General features: G+C 40.5%; 1 protein-coding gene across 1 annotated transcript in view; it reads right to left on the bottom strand.

Annotated features, from left to right (window-relative positions):
* Window positions 1-15,506, bottom strand: part of LOC146369725 (1-phosphatidylinositol 4,5-bisphosphate phosphodiesterase gamma-1-like) — a 42,594-nt gene extending 27,088 nt beyond the window's left edge. The window contains exons 1-3 of the mRNA XM_084909456.1: window positions 14,165-15,506; window positions 1,397-1,546; window positions 510-603 (exon numbers count right to left, since the gene is read on the bottom strand). Of these exons, the coding sequence (XP_084765582.1) occupies window positions 510-603; window positions 1,397-1,546; window positions 14,165-14,435 (515 nt within the window). The 5' untranslated portion in view covers window positions 14,436-15,506. The remainder of the gene's footprint in view (window positions 1-509; window positions 604-1,396; window positions 1,547-14,164) is intronic.
* Between the last annotated feature and the right edge of the window lie 2,473 nt (window positions 15,507-17,979).

Below are 17,979 nucleotides of genomic sequence, written 5' to 3'. Positions count from 1 at the left end.
TATGAAGAATTGGACAGTACCAGGCCCCGACATGGTTCACACCTACTGGTTGAAGAAGCTGACTGCACTCCACAAGCTTCTGGCAGTACTAATGAACCAGCTGCTAGTCGACGAGAGACACCCGGAATGGCTAACCAAAGGCTGGACAGTCCTGATCCTCAAGATCCCCCAGACCGGACCGGTCCCTTCCGGTGGTCTATATATGTGTAAGTATATGATTATTGTCTTCTACTCTTATTATTACTCATAATACAGATTTTCATCCAGAGTTTCTTCTGATGTTTGCCACAGGTTTCTTGTGATACTTGTCATTCTGGTACAAAGCTACACTGATGTGATCAGAAGACCAACTGTAATAAATCTGAGAGTCTCTTTGTCGTTCCTCTACCTTTCCAGCACAAACTGTCCTTTAAGATGATGGACAGGAATGATTTGTGTGTTGATATAGGAGCATATTTGTGTATATGAAGCCTCAGGTTTACAGTTCTCTCAAACACAAACACACAAACCTGTCAATCTGTTGTGGTGCCGGTGCCCTCTGCGTGTCCATCATTAGCCAGTTGAGTCCAGTGATCCACATGTTGACTTCCTCCTCACTGAAGGCTACAAACACAAATTCACAGAGCAAGCAAAAAAATGCTTTTAGGGCAACAATTGTCCTGCTAAAACTGAATTGTAAGTATTTTAAATTTTGTAGTTTTATTGTTGTGTTGAATTCCTCCAGAAATAAAAGACCATACCCAACAGTAAAAGGATTCTCATAACAAATATAACTCTGTATCAAAAACTATTAAAAACACACACTAACAAATAAGAGTTCATTTTCCCCATAATTGTTCTTTTGAAGATTTACACCTTCACTTGGATACCAGTAGTGTTAAACCCACGTAGGTTCCAGGTTTACTCATTATAACTGAGGTCTGTATGATTCATTGTAAAGTTACAGTACAATATAAAACACGGTTGTTTTATTTGTTGTTGAAAATCAAATTTTAAGATGTGATTTTAAGTTGATTACGTAACTAAGCTTTGCTTATATGGTTACTGGGCAAATTATGATACTGTAGGCTATGACATTGAACACCAGGGGCCCACCAACATATGTTTGCAGTAGAGCCTTAACATCATGATAGAGAAACCAAGCACATTGTTAGATTGTGTCAAAATGTGGCATTTTGACAGTAATTAAATAAACAGCAGTGCTAAACTGATTGTTTAAGATGAACAAAGTTGAGAAAATGAGTAACAGAAAATATGTTATGTGATGTGATGTGAGTTCTAGTTGAGCAGCAGACATGACTGTGAGAAAAACCAAACAGTAGCTGTGAAAACACTTTGGGAATCATCAGTACACATACACAGACAATAGCTTATATACACACACACACACACTGACCAGCTACACTGAGGGTCCGGAGGCGAAACTCCAGGCCGTACAGCACTATAAAGCAGTGGGTGGAGTCCAGCTTACGAGCCTCCTCAGGGTAGCGCTCAAAATCACGGGAGCCCTTCCCCAACCGCAGCTCCCGGATCTCCCGTATGTCGACTGTAGGAGGGAGAGAGAGAGGAAGGAAGGATTGTGTTGCATGAATGCAAATATGCACAACCATAAATCACACTTTGGCACGTTGTTCATTTCACTGCCAAACACACAGAAATCTGCTGCTGAAGAGCTGAACAAATACTCAGTGTTTGTGTGTGAGAGCCCAAAAACACACACTAACATTTCTGCTGACTGCAGAATGTCTGCAAACACACCGATGTTTACGCTTTCCTTCCACATAATTAAAGGAAAAGATTCTCTAATGTATTTTTAATTTGAGACTCTAGTAGTTTTGCATTATTAACAGTGCGAGATTATACTTTCAGTCTCCCTTCTGATTGGCTTCTCCTTGGAAAAAGAAGTTTTGAATAACAGGTGGGTGGGGCTTCTGTACTCACAGTCAGAGCTGTGTGCCTGAGATGACCATATTAGGTCTATCTGCTCTCAATGACATCACAGAGCAAAGAGAAGAAAGAAAAATGTCTCAAATTGCGAGTTTAGAGCTAAACTTTTGGGTCATGGGAATTACTTAGAAATATTCTGAACTCACTGAAACAGAAAAATAGATTAGGCCCCTTTTTATAATCATGGCTTTAAGCCAATAAATTTACTTAATTTCTTTTATTAACTTAATTAAAATGTACTGAGGATGCTCAACGACATTTCAAGAGTCCAGGGTGTACTCTGTTTCTCCCCTTATGACAGCTGGGATAGGTCTCAGTCTTAAGCATCTGGACAAAAAAATATTCGGCCTGCTATAAAACCAATTTGTACCTTTAGTCTCTGTGCAAGTAGCCAGATGGTGACCATGAAAACAACATAAATAGAGATAAACTTTGGTTAGAATTACAAAACCAAACATGAGAAAACTTTACTTTGATTCTGATGGTTGGAACTTCTTCTGGGATTCTGAAGCAAATTGTGAACATGCCTGTTCAATGTCAGGGTAAGCACACAGTCCTAAACTATTCTGTGACTAAGACTGCAGTGCATATTGTAGGCACTGCAGTCTTCTTTCATAACATAAAGTTATTATAAATAAGTCATTTTTATTTCTCAAAATATAGCACGTCAAGCAGTTTTGTTTATTTGATGAAGATTTACATGCAATCTAACCGTTGGCTTATTTCCTGTGTCATATAAAGGCTTTCATAGATGTAATGCACACTTGTGGCTCAGTCAGTGAAAGCTCCAGTGGTAGGCTTATGGAGTCGGGTGACAGACCGCCGAATATGATGTAAACTCCGGCCTCTGCTTTGACACTGGCAGCAGTCGACACACCCACAAAGAAAACCCCAGCTTACTGACATAGCAGATGTCTTGTGCAAACACACATAAACATAGGCTCAAAAATGCTCTGCCATTCACAGACCACAGAAAGACCCACTGTAGCACACACACACTTGAACTGAATGTGACTTTTATAAGCCTGGATGTGATTTTTCCACCACAGAGGAGCTTCTTCCGAATAAAAACAGGAATCAAGCAGAAGTCCAACAGCTTTTTTCCCATTGGCATAAAAAAGAATCCCACCAGGAAAAAGCTATCTGTCCAAAATGTACACTGCAGGGGATACGCAACAGGGAACACACAGCAAGGGAAAGAACAGTGTTCCGGGTCTTTATCAAGCCAAGGCCATCCTCAGCAGGTTGTAAATAATCTGGAATCAAACAGAAATCTGGTTCCTATCTGAGCCTCCTGCATGTGGAGATGACATGGAGCACGTTTGGCATGAGATTAAGAGAAAGCCATTTTCCTCAGATGGAAATGTGGCCGTACTTCATTGAGATGGGGTCCAGCACTGGAAGCAGCAATTTCTTAACCAGAGAAGACCTGCTTGGTTTCAGTACATGGAAATAATAACTTTATAAGATGTAAAAAAACACCATTATAAACATAAATGATTCCCACATACATTAGCTTAAAAAATATCCCTTTGAAAATCATGGTGAAATTTAAAACAAGATCCAGGTTATTCGTACTTGGAAATACTAACCTGGTGTTGCACTCAAACTAAAACAAGAGGAAACACAGCTAATGTTTGCTTGGTAACTCTTAATAGCGGTCTTCATGATCATATACAGTCATGTGTAAAAGAAAGTCTTCACACGAATGAGGACCAAGAAAAACCTCTAAAAGCACATAGAGCAGAGCTTAAGGTTTCAAAGGTACATCTGAACAAACAACAAGACTTCTGACAAGAAAAGAGACAAAAGTGGAAATGTTTGGCCATAATGCATAATGCACATAATACACAAAGCATACCAGCGCAAACACCTCATACCAACTATCAAGCACAGTGGGGGGTTGGGGGGAGTGGACTTGTTTTGCAGCCACAGGACCTGGACACCTTACAGTCATTGAATCAACTATAAACCCCTTTGTATACCAAAGAGTCAAATGTGATGCCATCTGTCTGACAGCTGAAAGTTGTCTGAAACTGGGTTCAATTCAATACAATCTTATTTATACAGCGCCAAATCAAAACAACAGCCACCTAGAGGCACTTTATATCGTAAGGTAGACCCTAAAATAATACATACAGAGAGAACCCCAACGATCATATGACCCCCTATGAGCAAGCACTTTGGCGACAGTGGGAAGGAAAAACTCCCTTTTAACAGGAAGAAACCTCCAGCAGAACTAAGCTCAGGGAGGGGCGGCCATCTGCTGGGGAGAGAGAAGACAGATAGATGTCATGCAACAGGACAGTGATCCCAAACACAGCAGCAAGCCTGCAACAGACTGGCTAAAAAAGAAAAGACCTAGTCAGAGCCCAACACCAAAAACTTTCACTTTTTTAAGTCTAATTTTATTTTTGTTTGTCTGATGCATCATAAAACTCCTTTTCAGGCCATGGCCTTTTTTATATCCCTCAAGCTAGACATGTAAAAAACAAAAATGCCTCACTATATGCATCAGTCATGAAGCTATACAAAGTGCTTCACAGTCTAAGCTGAGTCACTTTCTTCCCAAACTAATTTTAGAAATACCTCAAAAACCTCCTATTTGTTTTCCTCTGCTCGCTCTCGTTATTATTTCCTGCCATTTAGTTTGGACTCCGGACAATAAGGCAAACAGGCGCTCAGCTCACCAAACGTCACACTTCGCTCACCATGACTATGACAGCACACACCCAGCCTTTCCCACTCCGCAGTATGCAGAGACTGATAAATACCACACATATTACGGTCTTTAATCCGGGTCTAAGCTGTAAACATAGCTGTGATAAAGACACACAGACTCTGCAATCTAAAGTAAAGTTTAAAGAATAAGTAGGGAGACGTATCCAAAGGGCCAATTGCACATTTAGCATGTAAGAGTGTGAGGTAATGTCAGAAGCCTCACAGAAAGAAAATACAAGGTAAACCTCCATCACAAAAAGAGATATAATCAGTTGTTTCATCATGAGAGCAGCTTATGAACTTCTCTGGTTTGCTGTCAATACTCAGTGCTAGATGGACACTGGCTGAAGAAACTCTCCTAAAAGCCATTTCGTGCATAGCTGACCTAAAACCACACACCACTGATAGCTGCGGTGGACTTCCAGTGAAACAAATTTCTTCTGGTACAGCTAGTAACAGCATTTCCTGCCAGTTGGAACAAATAGTTTATGGCAGCTCAAAGAATTTGAATTGAAGGGAGGGAGGTGTTCAGGTTAGACAAGGACTAAATAATGAACAGTTAGAAGGACTCCTCATTGAAAAGCTTGATATGACATAACTGTAACATGGTCTAATAGTATTATTGTTGCGCAAAACTTCTAAGCTTTCATTATCGATGAACTCAGCTGACATCCAAACATAGATGTATAGCCCAGCTAGACGAGGCAAAATGAAGTTAAATTTAATGGAGATTACAAATTTGGAATTTAAATATTTAAAAAATAATCAAAAAATCCCACTTTAATACATATTATGACTTATGGAAGCTGTCATTACCGTGCATGAGCAATGCACTCTGAGTCGACGCTGTGAACCTCTTGCACTTGCTGTAGTTGTAAAAAGCATCAAAAAGGCCACGTTGCCCCACTTCTGGCTCTGATTTCCATTTTCTACTGTAATTCACAGATGTTTACTGTTAATAAGAAGAGCAGAAAGGAGTGGGAAAGGCTGTGGATGAAGACAACTTCTAAAAGTTACAGCAGCTTTCTCTGCAATTAATCGCTAAAGTTGTATGCTGTGCCAACAATTCTCTCCAAAAAGGAGTCTAATGAACCTTGGGCAGTGAGTGAAAATTGTTTTAAGAAATGTGAAAGACAGATATTAGATGCCCTCCTGCTTGGCCATAAACCAATCTCACCGAAAGAGAATCAAGGTCACAACCCAAATCATGGCAGAATCTAATAATCAGCCAGTTAAACTCAGCAGTCTTTAAGTGTCCAGTGTTCCTAACTCCCAGACCAACACAGCTGCAGAACTGGATTCAGGCACTTCAAATACATGTAAACTGGTCATCAGAGGTGGACTGATACTGTGGCCTCTAATGGACAAACTATGCAACACGACTAAAGGATATTTCTCTTCTCTCTTCTTTACTTTTTAGTTTTCATTTAGTTATAAATGTAGATACTGAAAGACTGCCAAACAGCTTATAACAGACAATAATTTAGGCCCATGTATAAATAGGTAGGGCTCTTCAGACGCTTTTCTTTCCAAGCTCCTTAGACCTGGATGACTGAGAACCTTCACAGACATAGGGCTCTACTGGTAATTATGTTGCATCTTCAGGAAGAGACATGCGTGGTAGCCATGCAGGGAGCGATGGAGAGCCTGAAGCCAACCAACACTGTGCTCCAGGACTGGTGAGGTGAAACACCTCTGGTGATCTGTACACAAAGGCACCTACCACTGCTAATAGGCAGGTTCACTTGACAAAAACCTTTACACCTTTTACTTCTTTTAGATCTTGTCAACCAAATAATGTAGTTGAACTAAATGTTGAGTTGGCTCTGAAGGAGGGGAGAAAGTGCATTGCTGTAAAGGAAAATGTTCATGCTAGACAAGAGAAAATGACAGCTTGATAGTAAAAATGAATACAAAAATGCAATTTATCCAATTTTTAGTGCTGTCAGCATTAATCTTGTTAAAATGACGTTAACGCCATAACCACATTAACACGGCAAATCTCCGTTAGCGAGTTAGCGTGGGTCGTCTCGTGCGTGGGACTGCACGGCGTCAACGCATTAGAGCGGTTAGCTTGTTACCGCGTTAGCGCCGTACTGCTGATAGCACTACTTTTTTTTCATAAATACTAAAAGACAAAATCATACCTAAAATTTATATTCAATTAACTGCTAAGCACTGAATAATGCCTGGCTCTATCCTTGTTTTTCACTCTAATGGAGACAATAAATTAGAAGGAAAACATTTACTGAGGTCACAGATCAAATAACAAAGGAGAAGTTTTTCCACATACTTCAACCTTCTTTTAGTGACCACAGGAGTTGCCCCCTGCTGGCCATTATAAAGAATGCAGACTTCATTTTTCAGATTCTGAAGCTACTTTTCTGTACTCTGTATGATCCCAGCTTAATGGAGCTAAAGAAAAAATTTAAAGATGGGAGGACAATCGACACCACTGAGAGCAATCTCATATTTTTCAGCATAGTGATCTTACATATACACATTTCAGATAAACTGACTCTGGCTAACCCTAATCAAGAACAAAATTGTTCCTTGTTGATTCAAATCACTCTGAGTATCTCAAACATCCAACTCCTCATTTGTGGACCATGTCTCTGCTTCCTGTAGATGACGCTGGGCCTTTTGTTTTCGGCCCTTCAATCTGAGGCAGGAAGTGAGACACTCCTTGATAACCCCATACTTCCTTTGCCTCAAGACTTAATACCTCCACTGTTTGCCAAAGTGCTCATCTCAGACAAAAAACACTCAATCCAAGCATGCAGGTGTGTACATAGCTGAGCAAACAGTAGGAAAAAAAAAAAAAAAAAACAGAGGAAAGAAAAGCAGGAGAGAAGGGGAAGGTCATGATGGTCTAAGCGTGAGATAAATGAGCTTGTAACTGCAAAAAGAAAGTGAAAGAAAGCAGAGTGAGAAAATAATGTGGGAGGTCAGAGAAATCTGGAAATGAGAAGGGTGTTTAGGTGAATGCGTGGGGGCAGGAAAATGAGAAAGGACAGCTGGGGGAAGAAAATGGAGAGGCGAGAGGAGGAGGAATAAACATGGGTGGCTGAGAGTAAGAGCTGTGGGAGCTAAAGTCAAGGAGAGACCTGCTGAATTCCTAGAATCTACTGATGAGTTTGTCCAGTGGGAGGTTTTTTGTGTTTTTGTGTAAACGGGGTGTTTTTGTTTTTACCATTGTGGGAATGTGTAGACTTGGACAGAGTAGGTGTTCTCTGTGATTTTGTACATGCACACACTTGAATGTTTTTCCCTTCATTAGCCAAGGTGCTGTTTTTTGCTAGGTTTACAATTAAGGTTAAATCAGCCTCTGAGCGTTCAGAGAAAGATTGGCAGAGGAGAGTTCAGAAGAGAGGAGGGGCAACTACAGATAACTAAACAGTATTAATAAATTCTTCATTATTCACCTACTGGACATCATCTGCAGAGCAAGTGACAACATCTGATTGTGAAAAATGAGATGCAGAGAAGTCCAGAAACCATCTTTTACTTACAGTCTGTGGTTCTAACAACTGTTGACTTGCCCAACCCTTTAAATGACTGCTAGCTTAAGAAATGATTACTGATACTGAACTGTTTGTTGTTGAAACAGAGGGCCGAGATGGCACACATGAACTTTGCTACAGTTTGAATATCACAGCTCAACAATTTAAAAGACAAAAAAGGAAGGTCATCTAAAAACTATAGGCTAGCTTTTCTGTGTTCTCCGGGCTTCTGTGCTGCATGTTTTAGCTTTTCATTGCGAATGTGTTCATGAAATAGTTCATAAAAAGTTTTAATGTTTTGTGTTGTTAGATGTGAAAAAAATATTTTTTATTTATGTTTATTCCTTTTTACTTTTGTTTACTTGAAGGCAATTTGCCATCAGACCCCAATTTACAGATTTGTGTCCATGGGCACAAACTTAAGTTGCTTTTAAAAGGTGAAAGAGTCCACATTTGAAGGCTGAACAGACTGGCAGTGGGACCAATAATTTCATTCTGCTGCTCACACAACAGACAATGATCGAAACCCTCACAAAGCAAATAACACAATATATCTTATTATTAAGCCATTTGTAAGCCAAATTACACAATGACTTTAATAAAAATCAGTGGCAACAGATCCTGTAGTGAATCCTAATTTCAAATGTATGTCATGGTTTAGGGCTGCTTTTCAAGGAGAATGTCTGATTGGCAGCAGCCTCATTTTTCAGCATGACAATGACCCCAAACACATCCAGTAAAAGCATACTTAGATACAAAAACACAATGAAATATTATTGGTCATGGACTGGCCTCCCCAGAATCCAGACCTGAACTTTATTGAAGTGGTGTGGGATCATCTTGACAAATAACAGCACAAAGGGCAGCCACCACCCAAAGAAGAGCTTAAGAAGCTTGAAGTGCTACTCATGAAGAATACTTATCGAAATGACAAGGAGGCTGTCATGAACCACTCTCTTGTTGCCTTATAGATTATATATCCATTTATGCTTGGATAGCTTTCAATAAATCGCTGCACCAATTTCCAATTTTTCACAGAAATTCAGTTGTCTCAAGACTTACAGAATACTGTATATATATATATTTGTATATATGACCTACTTGGTTTGGTTTAAAAAAAATCATGGCTTGGATCACAATACAACACCTGACACCTATTTTAAACCTCAGTTTTCTTGGTTGTCAGGGTGATGCGTCGCCTCTGAAGAGTTGCTGGAGTTAAAATAACACATGGCAGACAGAAGGAAACTCTATCATGCCAGTTGTGAATACCATAAGTTTTCTCAGTACTAACAGAATCTGTAACAAATCCACCCCCGGGCAACAAAATCCAGGACGCAGACAATAGCGTCCACACCCCAGACAGGACGAATCAACAGCCCAACAACAGCCGCCTGCTTTAAGTTTACCACTGCCACTTGACTCCACTCCAATAGGCTGTCTCAGTCGTCTAAGCCCACAACCCGCCAGTCAGTCAGTCAGGAGGTTGGGCAGCCGGCAGAAAAGCTAAAGCAGGCCAAAGATCCACGCCACAGCAGCATGTGTGCTGAGAGTGAAAGGCAGGCTGACTTGGAGGAAACAGAGGTCACAGGGTCATGATCTGTCTGTCCTCTGAGGGCCCTGTCACAGTGTCGGGACGGGAGACACTCCGACACTGTGGGGAACAGCCTGCCACAGCAAAATGTCATTTTACAGCAACACTTAGAACGAAAACCCCTGAAACCTGTTTTTTCAAAGGATCAGTTAACTATATATTGTTTTTGCTCCAAGCTTAAGCAGCATCCAGATCTCAGAGCTTTTTGCATCACCAGCAAAACAATGCCTTTTTCCTGAGCTTTCAACCACATCAGGTCTGGTTTTCATCCAGTGACTACAGGGGGAATCTCATAGCTCAAAACCCCCGAAAAAGGACAGCTACTGAGCCATGAGTTCCATGAGAAATCAAACTTTAAAGCTCTAAAACACTCTTAAAATTGTTAAATACAAAACCTTTATAAGGAATCTGAATTAGAGCGTAAAACTGGACAAATTTAGTTTTAAATCAGAAGAAACTTGATTAAACAGTTGGCTAAGCCTTCAAAGCCAGCTTTTCCTACATTTACTTTGAAGTTGGTTTTATTTTAGGCAGTCAAAGTTTCTTTGCCCACAAGCGCACTGTGGAGAAAGAAAGTGCTGTACACACAAACACACACGGTGTGCATAAATATTTGTGTCATTTGGTTTGTAAAACCTCACTTTCTTTATCCATAGTGCACTTATGGACAAAGAAACTGAGACTGGCTAACATAAAAGCAACAAAATGTGTAATTTTTGTAAATTTGCACTGTCTCAGTATAAGGCCTCACTGGGCACTAGGGCTGCCACGATTAGTCGACTAGTCACGATTACGTCGACTATCAAAATCGTCGACGACTAATTTAATAGTCGACGCATCGTTTGAAGCTTTGTAAGATCACAAAAGACGCAGGAATAAGTAGTAGGATTTAAGAGTGTAATAACGGACTGAAACAGAAGATGGCAGCACTGCATGTACAAGGATGCCAGCTGCCGTTAAACCCCGAAGAAGAAGAAGTAGCTCTGTCCCAGAATTCATAGCGCAGCCCAGCTCAGTTTCCAACAATGGCGGCAGCTAGTTAGTTTTAATGTTACTCTTATTATTCTTTCTGGGTCACAAAATAAACGTTTAACATATTTTCAGGCGAGAATGTAGCTGTGTAAACCTCAAATATCTGCTCAGTTTATCAAGACACCACACATTTTCAAAAGCGCTCCGACGTTTTCAGAGACGTCTGTTACCCACTAGCTCGATAGCTAGCCGGGGCAAGGCTCACTAGAGTCGTGAGAACACCGGACTCCCGGCTTCAAACCCACCTCCGTCTTTCGCTACTCAGGTTAAACATATATAAGTCACTTAGATAACTTAAATATTTTATTGTTTGGCTTTTTTTAGTATTTTATTTGTTCCTGAGTAAATCGGTTTGGCTGAGATCAAAGTTATAGTTTTTACACAGCTGAATAAACGTCAGGCAGACAGCTGATTATCAGAAGTGTGAGATGCTCCAGAATTTACTCCGGTGTCCCGTTATATGTTAGATATCAAGGAGCAGACGGCTGAGTTTATTAAACTTCACCTAAACAATCTGCAAATTTCATTAAAATTTAATAAACTATCATCTTGTCTTTATTTTTAGTTAGCACCTTAAACACTTAAAGCTGTAAGCTAATGGTAGTTATATAAGAGCAGATGCTGCTGGTGCAATAAGCTGTAGTTTTACGTCCAATGGATGATGATCTGATTAGTCGACTAATCGCAAAATTAATCGGTGACTAGTCGACTATCAAAATAATCGTTTGTGGCAGCCCTACTGGGCACTTGACTGTACTTTTATCCTTTATCCTGCTGCCATAACAGATAAAAATTAACAGTAAACTGTATCTTAATGGGTCACAGCTGGTATGCTGTATTTAAAAAAAATGGATGGATGGATGGATTTAAAAGATGTAACCGCTTGAAGGTGGTGTTTTCAAGAAGTGGATTTCACACTGTTTAGGACATTAAAGCAGAGTGTGGTTTAGGACAGGTCTCTATTGACAATGGCACCTGCAAAAATCCTCAGCTTGAGGCTTTAAAAAACTTTGCAGCCCGGTGACCAACATCAAGGTGTCCATATCCATCTTTTACATACAGTCTATAGTTGGTAATCACCTCTTAAAAGCGTGAACACAGAGCTGAGGAAGCAGACTGTGGTGTCCTGTTTCTTTGCTTGTCAGCATATTTCACTGACACCTAATCGTTGGCTGATACTTCAACATCTTCTGATACAGAATCTGTGCATGTGATTTGTGGAAAACAGCGCCATCATATCCTGTATGAATGTGTTATTCTCAATAGTTAAAAGATTTCTGAGCACAAATATTTAAAATCAATCAAACCTCTGCTATAGAGAAATACACCCAATTATTGTTATTTTGCTAGCTGTAGTTATTTTGCATTTTTATAATGCTTCTTCATAACTATGTAATCACTGTATGTATCTGGATATTTGTTTGTTGTATATATTCTTTTTTAATAATAGACATAGATTCTCTTTTTTTCAATAAAGAGAATTCTCTGTATGCCTGCATCCCTTATTTACAGCAGTGTTGCCAACTATATATCTCTATATCAACTATTTTCTCTAGATTTACCCACTTTTTATAGCCCTACAGCAGCCCCACCTCCCAAAGAAGAAGAAAAAATACACAGTACCACATCACGCAATTATGCCTTGCTTTCAGAACAAGGTATTCTCTCTGTACGGATCAGCAGTGAGCACTCAGACAGAGGCTGTACTGTGTGAGGTGTGTAAAAAATGTTAAGAAGTTCTATGGGATCTATTGTTCTCCTTCATTTAACTTATAAATATAGCGTAAACACAGCCATTGACATTCATTTGTGTGAATGCAAAACTTTGTCACATCCGCAGATTTATCTTTGAGGCTTGATGAGTCTGTGAACATGGGTGTGATGGTTCAAGACAGAAGGCCTTTCTGTGCTGCTGCCTCAACTTCAGGTCATCAAACACATGATCCACTGCCCCTGCTGTTGAGCTCTCATTATTTAATAACAGGATACAGAAATCTTGCATAAGTGCAGCAAGTTAGGGAGCATATGAGCATACACATAAATACACATAATAACTGTTTAACATTTTTATACAGACTACAGTTTGTTATGGGATGATTGTAAAGAAAGAAAGGAAACAGGGGTCAGGACATAATTCTGATAATGTGAATTATATATTGATGGCTAATTAGCCAAGTGCTCATGTTGCTTATGCTAGTTAGCCATATTAAGCAGATTAACGCCTGGAGAAAACTGTATTGTTCACTGCCTTTCATTTCAGCTTTTAATGTAACTGACGTGGGAAAATCTGCTGTCTAGTGTTGGCACTGCATCTATGTGAGACTGTTTCTAACCATTTTTATATGGAGCATAATATCTATTTTGAAGATTTTTCAGGTAAAGACTGAACTGGAACATCAGAATATTGGATTTTCTTTAATAACCTTGTCTTGATGAAGTGATGGTGTTTTTTTTTTTCTAAAAATTCTCATTTACTGCCTTAAAAAAAAGCCAGGTATCAACCTAAACCAGACAGAAAACAGCGAGCGGAGGAGAGAATCAAGCACAATGGTACCAAAACAGCAGTAGAGACTTTCACAATGAGCTGAAAGAGTCCACATAAATAACATCATACTCAGATTTCTAACAATGCGTTACATGCATGGTCAGCAGCTCTGACCATGTGTCAAACTCCAGTCCTCAAAACTTTGAAATGTGTCCCTGCTGCACAAACCTGAATAAAATTAGGTCATTGGAAAGACGACTTCATGCCGAGGTGGCAACCCCTAACCCTTGTGCAAGTAAGTTTAAATAAATGTAAGTTTTAACTTCTAAAAGTACTTTTATTGCACCATATTCATGAGCTGCTGTACCATGAATCAAATGGCTGAATTGCCACCTCAGCATGCAGTCAAGTTCCATAGAGTTCTGATAATAACCTACTAATTTTCTCCACATGTGTTGCAGCACAGACACATGGAAACGTTTCAGGACTGCGGCCTTCGAGGACTGGAGTTCGACACCTGTGATGTAGAGCAAACCTATACGTTTATGGGATTGGTTCTTCAGGTTGTTTTATATGGAGCGCTGCTGTCTGAATCTGTGGTCTTGTTTCAGAACAGCTCCAAGATGGAAAGGCTCAACCAGGTTGACTCTTTGGTTGACTCAAACACACTTCTGCATGTTATAAATGTGAGACAGATGTTTCCATGGTTTAAACATGCTTGTGTTTTGCGGGCTGGTTTAAACTTGGCAGACACAAACATTGGATTAGCCTTAAAAGCACAATTGTTTCACTGCTGCTAGTTTAGAAGAACTGTTTGACTTTTCAACATGAATTACTGACTTTAAACATTTCACAGAAATCAATCCCCAATTTTATACTTACTCTCTCCTTCTATTTTGTCTGGGTTTCTGCTCCACACTATCTGCCTCGTGTCCTGCCTTATCTGGAACGTTCTCCTCTCAGGGCGCTGAGACTTTTTCTGATAGAAGATGGTCATCACTGTGCCCATTTCCAGGCTGTGGAGGATGCGGGCACCTGCCTCAGACCAGTCCAGCATCCTGGAGACCATGACTGAACCAGCAGCCCCTGCAACACTACTGGGGGCCTCCTCGGCACAGCCATTGAGGCAGCCACTGAATCTGGCTGCACACATCTTCACTGCATCGCTAAAAGTAAACCTTGCTGGATTACTAATCTGTTGTGATTTCTCGAATAGGATGCTTATCCTTCAGTCACCAGCTGCAAGCAACAAGGACAGGGGTATTCAACATGTTCAAGCCCACTGGGGTCAGGAGGAAATCTGGTTATGAACTGTGTCAGTTGGGGCAGCCAGAGTGAATAAAACTATTCCCCAATAAAACACAAGCTAAAAGACATCAGTCAGCAGCTGCACAGCTCAAACACCGACCCGTCTGAGATGTGAACTATCCTCTGGTACTCTGGAGGGGGGAGTGTATTCCTGTCTTATCCTTTCCAGATGCTTCTGGCAGCACACCAGTGAAATCCACTCGGGGTGAGTTCTCATCACCGCCAGACAGCGTGATGATCCGGCTTTAAATCCTGCTTGGACGCCTCGCTGCTCTCGCTGGGCCGGTAAACAAGATGTGGATCCCCTCACCGCTGACTGACGAGAATCAAGTCGGGGCTGGCGACAAAGACGCTGGGTTATGCAATAACGAGCCGGGCAAATACCCGGAGTAGGACGGGCAGCGGCGGCCGCTATGTGGCGGCTTCACGGAGACGAAGAGACGCGCGGATGGGAGAGCACGGAGCAGCCGCGACGAGACTCGGGAGCGCTCCCATCTGCCGAAGCATTCTGCTCCCTTCTCCCTCTCTGTTCCTCCTCTCCCAGCTCACAGGATCCACTCACCCGTGGTAGAAAACCCCTTGAGACGGGTGCGAGGCTGTGCCGTTAATTTCACCAGGTCCTCCCTGCTGCTCCTTCCCCAGGATGTCGCTCTCTGTCTCTGGATCTGTGCGTATCCTCAGCTTCAACGCCAGAGGTCTTGAGAGGAAATTAGTGCCAGCAGACCGGAAAAGCTTGATCCGACTTTTTTTTTTTTTTTTGCTTGCTGTACAGTATCTGAGGGAAGATGAGGGGAGTAGAGGGAGAGTCGCAGGGACAGCCAGAGAGGGAGAGAAGCCAGAGAACAGAGCGCCCTCTGCCGGCCTCTACAAGATCTGCAGGTGAAAGCGTTTTCTTCAGCGAATGCGCAGTGGACTCAGCGGGTATCTGGGCATGTCAGGAGGTTAAGTGCGGTTCAAATTACAAAGGTCACTGACGTGTCAGCCAGTAGCAGTAAATCAAAGGTTTTACGCGACTGGTGAGCTCGCTAGAGGTTGTTCTTTTTGTTTATTTTGTTTTGTTTTTATGTCGTAGCTGAAATTTAGATTTCCAGGACATTATACATATAATCGTTTTAAACTAATACTGTTAATAAGGGGAGCATGTTTGGGAGCATTTTGATGGATTATCTGACCAACATGTTTGCAGTGTACAACAGACCATTCAGCAAGTTTGTGCTTTAATTCTGGGGGGTGAAATTGTAGTGGCTTATCAGTCCATTACCTAGCACTAATTAGCCAATATGTCTGCATCTTGCGCTTATTTTATGGATGCACTTTGCAAATTGCGTGTGCTATTTAATATGCCCCCCTTCTTTCCAAATATAGTAATTTATGTCCTTGAAATAAAAAGAATACTGGTTAGAGTCAGAATCTGAGTCTAAAACCAGTTTGTCATGTCCAGCTAGTATATACAGTATTTCTTAACCGCTTCCACTCCCTCCTCTGGGCTATCCCTAAAAAGTCACCATGATCACTTTTTTTTTCTTTCTGAAAGCTATACTGGTCCACTTGATTGTCATAGTTAATTAGAATTTTGTCAGGATTTTTTTTTTTTATTACTTTTTTAATTTTAATATTGTTATTTTATTTTAAGTCATTACAATCAGAACAGACAGAATTGGGGGATGATAAAGAGAAAGAAAAAGGACAGAGAGGTTGGGAGAGAATGAACAGAAGGATAGGGAAAATAGAGAAGAAGTCGTCCAAATATATGTGGACCTAACAGGATAATAAATTGATTCTCATCTTATTGCACAATGCAAAACTTTAGTAACTTTTATTATGTACAGTACTTTGCAGAAGTCTTGAGCCACCTGTCATTTATTTTTCTTATAATAAAAAATACATTCTTCTAACTTTTAAAGTGGTCCCGAGCTTTTTTGTGTGTGGAGATTTTCACTCGTTTTCAGTCCCGTCTATGCACATCGCCACTTTTGTTTTTTAAGTCACTTACCACTGACCTATCAGCCAAGCATTAAAAGCAGTGTATCAGTGTGCAGTCTGCAGGAAACAGAAAACTTAGCAAAGAAACAACTTAAAATTATACCTTTAGACACTTTGTTACTAGCAGCCAGAGGCAAAAAGCACATAATTGGTTCCCATTTCTTTACACAAATACAAAAAACCAAATTGACAAATTGCTAAAGAAAAGACTGTTTGAAAGGCATTAAGTTGTATCTTTGCACAAACAAGGTGGGTTTGAATTGCACTTCAGCCAGTGGTGTTGGGGAACTTGTCAAAATTGATGCCATTATGAACACAAAAATAGAAAGTTTTTCATCATGACAATGATCCCAAAACAGTGTTTTATCCATGACACTATCAATCATGGACTGGCCTCAGCAGAGACCAGACCTCAACATTATTGAAGCAGTGTGGGATCATCTTGGCAGAGAACAGAACAAAAGGCAGCCAACATCCAAAAGAAGAGCTTGAATGTCTTGCAAGAATCCTGGAGAACTATTCCTGAAAACTACTTATAGAGTAAAGGTGGTCATGCCTTACAGACTTTCAAACTATAGAACAGCACAAACTGTTTTTGCCTTATATACTGCATTTCCATATGTTTGGACATTCCAATAAATCACCTATTTCCCATTTTTCTAGCAAAATATAAAGAAATTAGGGATGGCTTAAAAGTAGTGTCGTGGAATTTTGGATAGAGGATTTGTGCCTTGTGATCCCCATAACTAAAGGAATAACTCGCCCACTACTGACCATTATTTATGTAGTGAAATAGACTAAAGTTCAGTAATGTGCATTAGCAGGACTCCCTGAGGCTGTAAAAGAGTGTGGACTGATCCACCGCTGAGACAGTCAAGGATGATATCACTGCCTCTCTGTTTTTAATCAGCTCCATATGTCCACTGGGTGTATCTCCAGTTCCACTACCACTGGTCAGCAGGCAGCCAATCAGAATTCAAGAGAACTCTTCTCACATGTCCTGCAGCAGCAAGGAAAAGAGGCTTGGGGGGTGGGATGTAGAGAATTGTTGCCAACAGTTTTCAGATTGAAGCAGAGTAAAGAGGAATGGTGAGCATTCAGTTAATCGCCTAAAGGTTAAATTTTACATCTAAACTAAGAGCAGTACCATTACACTCTGTCTCCATCTTTACTCTGCTGCTTCTTTTCAAACTTCAAATGAATCCTGCAAAGAAACCATAAACTGCAAAAAACAGAAAAACATGTTGAAATGAACTTAAAGTTATTATCATGGCACATTTAATACTGTTTTAGTGGCAAATGTTTGGTTTATAGGTAAATGAGAAGAACACTTGGAAACAGCTGCAGTCTTTGATTTTCAGTTTCTTTACCATCACTGGACAGAAACACAGATACTGTCAGAACAA

The sequence above is a fragment of the Perissodus microlepis genome, chromosome 17 (assembly GCF_051167445.1).
Source record: "Perissodus microlepis isolate ML-2025 ecotype Zambia chromosome 17, ASM5116744v1, whole genome shotgun sequence".
NCBI classification, from domain to species: Eukaryota; Metazoa; Chordata; class Actinopteri; order Cichliformes; family Cichlidae; genus Perissodus; species Perissodus microlepis.
This window is presented reverse-complemented; position numbering and strand designations above follow the sequence as displayed.